The 12,561-nt window shown below is 40.2% G+C and overlaps 1 protein-coding gene across 1 annotated transcript in view; it reads left to right on the top strand.

Annotated features, from left to right (window-relative positions):
* ME1 (malic enzyme 1) overlaps nt 1-12,561 on the top strand; it is a 388,415-nt gene that overhangs the window by 143,190 nt on the left and 232,664 nt on the right. The window contains exon 4 of the mRNA XM_073626879.1: nt 11,662-11,737. Within this exon, the coding sequence (XP_073482980.1) occupies nt 11,662-11,737 (76 nt within the window). The remainder of the gene's footprint in view (nt 1-11,661; nt 11,738-12,561) is intronic.

Genomic DNA, 12,561 nt, shown 5'->3' with positions numbered 1-12,561 from the left:
AATAGTTACTTTATTCTGAAAAACAAGGCTGTGAGAAATGTCTGAACTTGTGTTCACATGAAAAATCACAAGCATGATATTGTCACTTAATTAATATTCTGTGACAAATATGTTTGCCTTCATATTGTAAACTGACTGTGCCAACATTTATATACAGTTCTTACTAAAAAAAAAAAAAAAATCTCTGCGGGGAATTGACATACCAGACATACAACATGACGAAAAATCAGTGATGACAGTCATATAGACTTCCTACAAATTCCCTTCATTATGCTGATTATTGCTTGTTTCATGACACTCATGGGACCCCATATTTCATGTAATGTTTTTTTACTTCTGGGATAAAGATGACCCCCCCAGCCTTCCCTCCCACCCCATCTATCTGATTGCTGTAAAAAAAAAAAAAAAAAAACAACTTTTAAGTTACTTTAACCACTTGACCCTCGGAGGAATTACCCCTCTTCCTTAGCAGGCCATTTTTTGTGATACGACACTGCGTTATTTTAACTGACAATTTTGCAGGCGCGCAATGCTGTATCCAAACAAAATTTATGTCCTTTTTTCCCACAAAAGCTTTCTTTTGGTGGTATTTGATCAACTTTGCATTTTGCTTTATAAACTATAAACAAAAAAAGACTGACACTTTTGAAAAAAAAAAAAAACAATATTTTGTATTTTCTGCTATAAAACATATCTAATAAAAATTTAAATAATCAGATTTCTTCATAAGTTCAGGGCATTGTGTATTCTGCTACCTAATTTTGGTAAAAAAAATCCCAATGTGTATATTGGTTTGCGCAAAAGTTATAGCGTCTACAAACTATGGGATATCTTTATTTGTATATTTTTTTACTATTAATGGCGGTGATCAGCGACTTATAGCGGGACCGCGATATTGCAGCGGACACTCTGAAACGAACTGACACTTTTTGGGAACAAGTGACACTAATACAGTGATCAGTGCTAAAACTATGCACGGACACTGCATTTATTTCACTAGCTGGGAAGGGCTTAACATCAGGATCGATTAAAGGGTTAACTGTGTGCCTAACCAGTGTTTATGTCAACTGTGTGAGGTGCTTTTACTAGGGGAAAAGATGGAATATATTCCCTGCTTTGCAGGGACTCAAACTCCATCCCTTCCCCCCTGTCAGAATGGCAATCTACAATCTTTACATAGGCATATCACAGTTCTGACGATCGGAAGGTGTCGGAGGGCCTTGAGTACCCGACACCCGCGGATCAGCTTCCGCTGTGTGTGATCACAACAGAGGCGAGCCGCTGTATTTCTACGTAGTAATAAAACTGTTATAGGGTGGATAGCAAGCGGTTAAGGTGATACTAAATGCTATTTTTTTTTTTACCTCCTCATTGCAATATTGCACAGAAAGCTTTCTTTCCTCTTCCTCTGGCAATCCCCCGCTTACTCCTATTAATCTGAATGATCTTGACGGTTGTAAACATACTTTTTGAAGATCTCCATATATTTAGTTCCTTAAATTCTGTGACACATATTCACTATTGTAAAAAGAAAGAAATGACCAGGAGAAAGGGCAGCACTCACAATATGAAAGTAGATTTTTTTTAAGTAAGCAAATATTGGATTTTCAAAAAGAAGTATTGTTTGTGTTGTTATTACATTGCTTGATAGTGTTTGCTGTGACCATAGATATCCTTTAAGTTTTTTTGGTGGAGATGCAACTGTGTGCCGTTTTGTAGTGAAGAGGAAGTAATATAGTGCTGCTTTAGGGGAAGTAACTGATGTGCTTCATGCATGGGGCTCTAAACTGTTGCCATGAGTAAGGCCATGTTATTTATTAACGGAGTCCTAAATGCCAGTATTATTCTAGCAGAGCTGTATTTATAAATTACCTGTGCACCAGCCAACTCCTTTCCTGGAAGCAGAAATTTATTCTTCAATATATTCTGTGAACAGAACCTCTGGAATGCGTAATCTCACTACTGGCAAGATCTGAAATGTCTACTATGTTTATATGAGACCATTTTGTACATGCCTCATGAAATCTGGTCATCTGATAATTGGAAATCCAGGTTTTTCTGGAAACTGAGCCAAATCTACTCATGCAGCCCACAATGTGCACACTTAAACCAACCGTCTCTGGTTATCTTGATTTTACATTCTGACTCACCAATCTGTAACTATGTGGAGTCCAGAAATTCATCAACATGGCCTCCAATGAGATTCCATTTCTATAAACAAACCTCTGCTCTCAGCCTGCTAATGTAAATCAAAATAAAACCTTGATGTCAATGATATATTCAGCCCAGATAAAAATATTTGGCTGCAGCCGCCACTTTTAGCTATAGCAAGCGATCAGCAATATTTTCATTTTTCTGACTTACCTACACTGATAAATATGGTTGATATGGGTTACTCCATTTTGTCCATCATCCTTGTCTTTGTACTGCATTTGCAAATGATTATAAGTCATGGCTGCGGTATGGTGTAGCATATCAATCATTGTTGTTTTATATGTAACAATCACAGGTCGTTCCAAATCAGTTAGTGACTACAAATCAGTTAATGTGACTGAAAATCACTTGTCCAAGCTCTTAAGGGCCCATTTACTTTTCTGCAGTTCATAAATGCTTGTATGTCACATGTTAAAGGGGCTGTAAACCCTTACATATACCCAGTGAAGTGACTGGCCTCAAGTGTTACACAGAGATTACCCCACTTGCCTACAGGGCATTTTCACCCCCTTCCTGCCCCGACCAATTTTCAGCTTTCAGTGTTGTCGCACTTTGAATGACAACTGCACAGTCATGCAACACTGCACACAAATTAAGTGTTTATCTGTTCTTTTTTTCCTTTTTTTTCAATACTGCTCTTGTCCCTGCTCTTGCAGTTCAACAAATCCTCCTACATAAGTTGTACCAGTTTATCTGTAGTCTTCTCTTCTCTACTTCTGTTCAAAGTCCAGAATTTATACAACTTGTCTGAGCTGTCAGAAAGCAGGGGGTGAGAAGCTGAAGTTACACTCAGCAGAGCTCAGTGAGGAGAGCTCTGACAGCTTATTGGTGGGAAGGGACACACCCCCTTTTACACAGCACACAGAAACAGATGTTTTGTCTTGTGGTGTTAGAAAAACTTCTCATAATGGATTCATGCTGAAAACTGACAGAAATTACACTTAGTGCTCTGGATAGAGACAAGTACACAATATAGATGGATATGCTTTGATCATATTTCATGTCTGAGGTTTGCAACCACTATAACATGCATTATGCACATGACCTTTTTTTTCAACCCGATGCACTACAATGCAGGTGTGTTGTCATACGCACAAGTTACCAAGCGTGAAAGTGTGACTTTGGCCTAAATTTAAGGCCTCATGCACACTGGACTTTTTGCTATCTCTCCTAGACTCCTTTCCTCCTGGCAGCAGCGTTTTGGCAGAAAAAATGCTTCTTGTAATGCCCTGTACACACGAGCGGATTTTCCGTCTGAAAAAACTTGGATGGTTTTTCCGATAGAATTCCACTCAAGCTTGCCTTGCATACACACGGTCACACATAAGTTCTCTGAACTTTCAACCGCCAAGAACGCGGTGACGTACAACACTACGACAAGCCGAGAAAATGAAGTTCAATGCTTCCGATATTGTACAGACGATCGCATTTTCGGATAGGAACTTTTCCCGACCAAAAAATAGAGAACATGCTCTCAATCTTTTGCTGGCTGGAATTCCGCCAGCAAAAGACCAATGGAGCATACACACAGTCGCATTTTCCGACAAATAGCTCTCATCGAAGTTTTGCTGGAGGAATTTCTGATCGTGTGTACGCGGCATTAGTGTGTGTAAAACAATTAGGCACGTCAAGCACTTTGGCTTTTTTTTCATTTGCCAGAATTATCATTTATTTTGGCTACTGAAATAAATTAGCGCTGAAGTGCTAAATGTATCTAGCGTTAACACACGTTTAGACATGCTTAGGTGCGTCAAGCATTTTTTCTGCCAAAACAATGCAATGTCTCTAAATGCCCCTGCCACAAAACTCCTCTAAACGCCCATCTGTGACACATAGGCTGACCTGCATGGGCATTTTGAGGCAGAAAATAAAATGCCAAACGCCCCTATTAGCTGCAGAAAAAACATCCAGTGTGCATGAGGCATAACATATACTGACTGAAATATATAGGCTACCATTGAAAAATGTAGGATTTATATGAAAATGCTTATTAACTGCCTGTATTTGGCTTCAATGTTTTTTGAGACAATGATGCAGAACTAGCATGCAGCCAGTGACGTCTTTCTGCTTATCTGATCTACATACCTGTTTCAGGGGAGTGGACCAGCTTGCGACTAGATAAATAGCATTTTCTGAGCAAGAACATGAGAAATGGCAGCCCTTGTCTTTTTCTATTTATTTATTTAGTTTCCTTTAAGACATGTAACATTTTGAGACCTACCTCATACCAAAACTCATACTAGTCAAGAGCTGCAGCAGACTTGTGCTAAGTGTTAAGATCACCACTGTGCAAAGCAATGGTGATCAACTTACTTGACGTTACCAAAGGGCCACACATAATATTCCGTGGATGCTCTCATAGACTTTGAGCATGCATCAGGAGATGGTCAAAGACTGCAACCAAATAAGAGTTATCAGAGGCATTACAAAGCAATGCTTCCACATTTGTGTCAAATACAGACTCCTTAAAAAACTACTTGGTTTCACACTTAATATTTCTCTTGGAAAAAGCTATTATAACAGATCTGAACAAAAAAAAAAATACCTAAAAGAGAAAAGGGATATGCAACACAAAAAAGTAAGACAGGTTGAAAGAAACTTTACTGGCTTGAGTAAACACCTACAGGTAAGTAAGGAAAACAGGCCACTGTCTGCAGGGGCCCTGAGGGCTGCACAATAAATGCAAAAGGGTTACATACAGCCCCGGTAACAGGTCGGGCACCAAGGATTTAAAGGAAACAAGTACTGAATGACCACAGGTTGTTGATGCTAATCTCTTTCTAGAAAATGGTTTGTTGTCAGTCATGCTGTTTCAATGGCTGTAATATAGGGTTGCCACCTCATTCCTTTAAAACTGAACACCTATTAATTACACAGGTTCTGTGGCTGATTAAGGTGGTATTTAAACTCAGTGCCTTATCTGCATTAAATTAGCCTTAGAACCTGTGTAATTAATGTGTTCGGTTTTAAAGGGATGAGGTGGCAACCCTACTGCAGTACCCGGTCTGGTCAATGACCAGGAAGAAGCATACATAGCTACAGTCAAAGTGAAGTGAGAGCTCCTGGACAACAATACTTAGTTTTTGTACATGACTCAAAGGCATTGAATCTCTAGAACCATCATGCCAGGTAGGCAGGTGCATTTCCAGAATGAGAGATTACTAATGACAACCCACATTTTCTAACTGTAGGCTAGCTTTAACCGCTTCCGGACTGCCCACCGTACATATACTGCGGCAGGGCAGCCCAGCTGTGCAAAATCACATACCTGTACGCGATTTTGTGCACGTGGTGTAGGGGGCACGTGCGCACTGTCGGAGCGCTGCTCCCACTGCGTTCGTTCACAGCGGGAGCCAATCAGCGGATCCAGCGACCGTGAATGCCGCCGTGACCCACCAATCCTTCACAGGAGGCACAGAGCAGCGGTGTGCCTATGTAAACAAGGCACACCGCTGATCTGTCAGTGAGGAAAAGAGAGATCTTCTGTTTCAGCTATTGAAATCAAAACACAATCTCTGTTTCCCTCCAGTGTAACACTCCCCCCCCCCCACAGTTAGAAAGCACCTTCCTAGGACACACTTAACCCCTTGATCGCCTCCTAGTGTTACCCCTTCCCTGCCAGTGTCATTTATACAGGGATCAGTGCATTTTTTTTAGCACTGATCACTGTATTGGTGTCACTGGTCCCGTAAAAGTGTCACTTAGGGTCAGATTTGTCCGCTACAATGTCACAGTCCTGCTAAAAATCACTGATCTCCGCCATTACTAGTAAAAAATTAAATAATAATGCCATAAATCGAACCCATAATTTGTAAATGCAAAAAACTTTTGCTCAAACCAATCATTAAACGCTTATTGGGATTTTTTTAAACAAAAATATGTAGCAGAATACATATTGGCCTAAACTGATGAAGAAATTAGATTTTTTATTTTTTTTATTGGGAATGTTTTATAGCAGAAGGTAAGGAATATTGTTTTTTATTCAAAATTGCTGGTCTTTCTTTGTTTATAGCGCAAAAATAAAAACCGCAGAGGTGATCAGATACCAAATTGATCAAAGACCACCAAAAGAAAGCTCTATTTGCAGGAAAAAAATTACATGAATTTTATTTGGGTACGTTGCATGACCGCGCAATTGTCAGTTAAAGCAACGCAGTGCCTTATTGCAAAAAATGGCCTGGTCAGGAAGTAGATAAAACCTTCCGGGGCTGAAGTGGTTAAACATGCCTTAATGTCAGGGTTGTTGCAAGTTGTGATTTAAAACTGCAGCAGATAAAGTGGTAAATTTGCTGCAAATGTATTTAAAAGCAGCTTTCTGAGTCTTTAGATCATTGGTGGACAATTTAGACATAACAGAAGGCCTCAAATGTGGCTCCCAACAATTCCGTAGAGCTGTAAAATATCTGCGCATTTTTGTGCATTGTGGTGGATTGCGTCAAGTTAGGTAAGTATTCAATTTAATGGGCTGTAATGTACCTCGAACCTAGAAATATCTGTCCTGCTACATTTTTTGCAGCGTATCGCAATGTACACTAAATAGAAAGTTGGAGTTGTCACTGGTGTCAGTGACCACAATAAACACCCCCAGCATTGATGTCAGTGACCGCAATAATAACTCCCCAGCATTGGTTTTAGTAATCACAATTTAAAAAAAACAGCATTGATTTCAGTGACTAAAGAAAAAATCCTCAGGATCGGTGTCAGTGATTACAATGAAAAAAACCCAGCACTGGTGTCAGTAACCTAAAAATAATCTCCAGCATTGGTGTCGGTAACCGCAACACTGGTGTCAGTGAGCACAATCATAACCCCCAGAATTGGTGTCAGTGGCAGTGCTGTTAGCCACTCCTCCCCTGCACTTGTGCTCAGTAGAAGTGCTACTAGTAGCACTAGTGATAGTGTTTCCTAACCACTCCCCTCAGATGGTCAGTGCAATTACAGTGAAATTGAACCCCCTCCTTAACTGATCACACTCTCCTCTCCCCAAGAGGCCTGACAGTACTGTCTTTGTTTCAGTTCTGAATACTGAAACACAAAGAGTGGTTTCAGTGCTGCTCTGAAAGGTTCACATGGCTAAATATACCATTGAAAGAGTTTTGGTATATTTGTTTAAGAAAAAAAACAGTTGATCCTGCCAAAAATCCAGTGATCTTGTAACTTCCTGTTCACTCTATTTTGCACTGCAGTCTGAATGAGTGTTATCAGTCCTGCCCAGTTTTCCTCTGTAAACTAATGGTCAATAGCCCACTATATTACTGAGAAAAAGACAAGGCGAGGATTTCTGTAGTCTTGTCCTAGCGTGACAATGCTTCCCCTCCACAGATAGAGTACAGTGAGTAAGCATTGTCACTCTAGGACAGGAAGTGTGCTACTAACAGAATCACCAGGTGAAAATAAATGAAAAAAGCCTGAAAAAAACAAATGCAGCCACCACATCTAGGGACTGGTAAGCTGCAATATTTGCCATTTTTGTGCTTGGGTTTAGATACGCTTTAATGGTATTAAAGTACTGTATTTTGTCATTATTACGAATTGTGATAAGAGTTTGTTTACACTAGTGGCAGACCTTGCCGTTCCTCTGGAAAGACGTCTGCAATGTGTTTTCCAGGAGGTAGTTGACAGGTGGCTTGGAAGTGACATGTTGCCTCTGGGTGCCCGTTTTAATGTCAAAAAGCCTGTGCCACCATGCCGCAACCGCATGTTGTGGGGCAGTCTCATTCACTTTAATGGGCTGCTGCCCGCTGAACACGACAGAGAGTATAATTTTTGCTGTAGCATGCACACAAACCCCTCTAGCTGCTGTTTTGGATTAAGAGGAATAGTTGGAGGGCTGCAAAACTGCCACTGCCTATTTTTAACGCCCCCCTGGTCACAAGTGTGAATGAGCCATAAATGTTTAAAATTAAGCACCGCTTGATTTCTTATTTTCGTCCAACAAGAAAAAGAAACCATTATATATATATAACTATTGCAACTTGCTTCTCATTGGCCTGCCTCTCCATAGACTATCCCCTCTTCAGTCTATCATGAATTCTGCTGCCAGACTTATCCACCTAACCAACCGCTCAGTGTCTGCAAACCCTCTCCTCCAATCCCTACACTGGCTCCCGATCGCCCAGCGAATTAAATTCAAAATACTAACCACAACATACAAAGCCATTCACAACTCTGCCCCGAGCTACATCACCAATCTTGTCTCCAAATATCACCCAAATCGTCCTCTCCGCTCTTCTCAAGACTCTACTCTCAAGCTCTCTCGTCTCCTCCTCTCATGCTTGTCTCCAGGATTTCTCCAGAGCCTCTCCCATCCTCTGGAACTCGCTACCTCCACCTGTCCGGCTATCCCCTACTCTTGCTACTTTCAGGTGATCCCTGAAAACTCATCTCTTCAGGAAAACCTATCACGTCTCTAACTAACCTTTTACCACTTCCATCAGCTCATTCCCCACAGTTACAACCTTTTGTACCACCTGCCCCACCTTATTAGATTCTAAGCTCTTCTGAGCAGGGCCCACTTAATTCTTTTGTATTTTATTGTATTATAACTGTATTGTCTCCCTTTTTATATTGTAAAGCGCTGCGTAAACTGTTGGTGCTATATAAATCCTGTATAATAATAATAATTATATATATATTGGGTTGCAAACATTTAAAAAATGTAACTATCAATCATCCCCAGCCCCAAACGATCACAGGGCTTTCTAGGTACACAGAATGCTGCAAGTAATCTGTTTGTCTAATTAAAAGCCAACAAAAACCGCACTTTTTTTATTTTTATTTTTTTTTTAATTATTAAATTCATACTTCTTAAGTAGCAGGGCAGAGGTTCTAAAGTAGGAGCTTCAACTACATTTAAAAGTGCTTTTTACTTACCGTTTTAGAGTACTTTATAAATGTCCTCTAGAGTACTTTAGAGGACATTTATATATAAGTCATATAGATACATTTTAGTTATGTCATGTACGTGTATGCAGATTAAACGTAATGGCACATGACAAGTGACATTTTACTACACATCTTACATTTAGCTTGCTTTGCCATCTATAAAGTCCTAAGCTGGGTATATTCATGCCACCCTTATTAAAATAGCTGGAAGCAGATAGCATATGCCATAGAAGAGTGAAGATCCAAATTAGTATGGGTGTGCCTTTGTCAACATCTCATGCGACTTGTACAAAGACAGGCAGCTATCCTCTTGTACAGCATTCTTGGGGAGCTAGCTACTTCTTTAAAGTCAGTCTTAGTCCACACAACCAAAAATTCTATATCAAACATGAAGTTCATATTTTTACCCTTCAAATTGTAAAGTTTTGGTGGATGATGTAGAGAGAAAAAAAATGCATAAAAAAGGAGAGTTTTAGGACATTAAATGAGGCACACTCACTCCTATGTGTCTAGTCACTAATAATTATGAGCCTATTCACTACAGTTACACACTACATTTTTTCGCAGACACTTTTGGAGCCACCGCTGTGTACTACCAGCGACTTCAACATGGATACTCCCATCCTTTGGGTAGTTGTAGGTGTAGCCTACCCATGGGTCTTCAACACCAGGTTGAGCTCTTCAAGATGCATATTTTCTTAATATACAATGTATTTTATGTCATGGAATTTCTGCCCTTTTAATGATCTTTCATATGAAACAATATTGGCTCACAATAATACCCACTGCATAGTGTCATGATGATATCCATGTATATAGATGCATTATAATGTGTCATTGGTGTGTGTGTGTGTATATAGACAAATCATTTACAATGATGTATGTACAAATTGGATTTGCTATGATATGTATATATATTTAATAAACACGATATTTTGATTCATCATCCAGTTTTTCTTTTTTTTTTCATGTGTCTCATTTAGACCCCTTTCACACTGGGGTGTTTTTCAGGTGCTTTTGGGCTAAGAATAGCGGCTGTAATGCACCTGAAAAGCGCCTCTCCTGCAGTGTGAGAGCCAGAGTGCTTTCACAATGTAGCGGTGCGCTTGCAGGTGTAAAAAAAAGTCCTGCAAGCAGCATCTTTCATGCGGTGCGGGAGCGGTGTATCAATGGGCACCGCTCTTTGGCAGCAGCACTTTGCAGGCACTATTAACCCTTTATTTGGCCACTTGCGGGAGTTAAAAGTGCCCTACTAGCGGCCAAAAAGCAATACTATTACTAAAATTAGCGGCGCTTTACCGCTAACGCCGCCCCAGTGTGAAAGTAGCCTTAGAGTCCTAAAACCCTCCTTTTTGGGGCTAAAATGCTTAACACAATAAAGTTGTCCTTGGTACATAAGAAAATGACAGAAACTAGGGGTTCTAAGTCTGCTTAGACAAATATAGGATTTCTCAACCAGAGTTCCATGAAACTCTAGGGTTCCTCCAGAGTTTGCTAGGGGTTGCTTGAGCAATGAGCATTTTCTGCTTCTCAGATAAGATCCCACTGACATCATTGACCTTTTTAGCTATCTGTAAGGGGGTAATTCTTCCCAGTGACCACAAGTGTAAGGAGCATTCTTCCCACTGATCATCACACTAGTGTATCATGAATTGTAGATATAATAATTTTTAGCAGGGTGGCGTGAACTACTGTTCGGAAAAAGTTAGGCACTCGATGAGCCTCAATATGTCTTTTGTCCATTGCACAGTCATTGCCTAGCACTGTAAAGCAGTCAGAATGAACACACATGGCTGTCCCCATAATTGAAAGAAATCCAGAATTTACTGCAACACTTCATCTTTACTGATCCTTCATGCAAAAGACATCACAAAGTGCGGGGTACGGTAAAAGTTGATGCGTTTCGCGCTGTGGCTAGTGTTTACTCATAACCTCATTATGAGATTATGTGTAAGCGCTAGCCATAGCGTGAAAAGCGTCAAATTTTACTATACCCCATACTCTGTGATGTCTTTTGCATGAAGGATCAGTAAAGATGAAGTGTTGCAGTGAATTCCAGATTTCTTTCAATTGTGTATCTGCAGATGAGCTGTGCTAGCACCTTCACCCAAACCCTGGCTATGCTGTGGATAGATGGATAATGTGCTGACCTGGAGCTTTTCTCTTTGATGACTATCCTCATGTATATATATTAATTGATACAAAGTTTTTATAACATTACAATGCATCAAAATGTTTAATAGACTTACCACACAATTTTATCTAAATGCATTTAGGGTTAACTAAATACAGCACACGCACAAAGCCCCTTCTAAAGTCCTATTGCCATTTACCAATGTATAGCTAAACACATTTAAAAGACTATCCAGTCAGCAAAGCAATGTGTACTGTCCCTAAAAACAAATTATAAAGAAAAAAAAATACATTTACACGGCTGAGATATGACACTTTATGGAAGGAAAGCAAATCTGTTTCTAAAATGGCTGATCTCATCAGATGATGGGTTTATCAGACATCTAAATTTTATATTTCATAAATCCTATATGTATTTTTTCCCCGCAGAGGCCTTTTCATTACAATTCACGATCGTGGTCATCTTTCCACTGTAATAAAATCATGGCCTGAAGACAACATTAAGGTAATGTATGCTCAGTTTTCTTTAAATATAAGTAGTCAGTTTAACACTATTACCTTATAAATGTAAGAAATGATGGAACTTGAGCAGGTCACATAAGGACATGACCTCACACTGCATTGATGAAAAGAAAATCCTTTAAAGGAAGCTTCTTGTAAATCTAACTAGACCAGAAACATGCCCAGTAGGTGTGTGCCTATAGACGGCAGAGGCAAATAGGTGCTACGTCTTGTAGAATTATTGGTCACCAATTTTTTCCTATTATTAGTAGAAATTTTAATTACTTATCAAGATACTTACACGTTATTACAACATCTGGGACAAAAAAGTTGATTCTAGTGGAGGGTGTTACTTGGGGCGCCAAAAATGTTGTGCCTATAGCTAGGCTCCAGTTATGAAAGTTGAGTTGCTAGAGATGCAAACAAAGACCACAGCTTAGATGGTCAGGTTTTTAGGTTTTTACTCACAAATTACTGTAGAATATGTTTTTTATTATTAACTGCTTGCCGACCGCCGGCTGTCAATTCTCGTTTCGGGAGGGCGTCATATGACACCCTCGCTTTCCCGGCCCACCAGGGGGCGTGCGAGCACTGCCGACGGCAATCGTGCGCGCCCGCCATGTCACTGGGCACCCGGTGCGAGTGCCTGGCGACCGCGATGTCCCCCAGTCACCCACGATTGCCCAGTAACACAGTAGGACCGTGGATCCTGTCAGGTGAGAGGAGACTGATGGTGTGTTCCCAGTACAGAGGAACACCGATTGGTCTCCTCCCCTTGTGAGTTCCCGCCCCCTACAGTTAGAAACACTCCCTAGGAACATAATTAAC

This window comes from Aquarana catesbeiana, linkage group LG04 (genome assembly GCF_042186555.1).
Source record: "Aquarana catesbeiana isolate 2022-GZ linkage group LG04, ASM4218655v1, whole genome shotgun sequence".
Taxonomy (NCBI): Eukaryota; Metazoa; Chordata; class Amphibia; order Anura; family Ranidae; genus Aquarana; species Aquarana catesbeiana.
The sequence above is the reverse complement of the archived record's forward strand: the minus strand, read 5'-3'. Positions and strand labels throughout refer to the sequence as shown.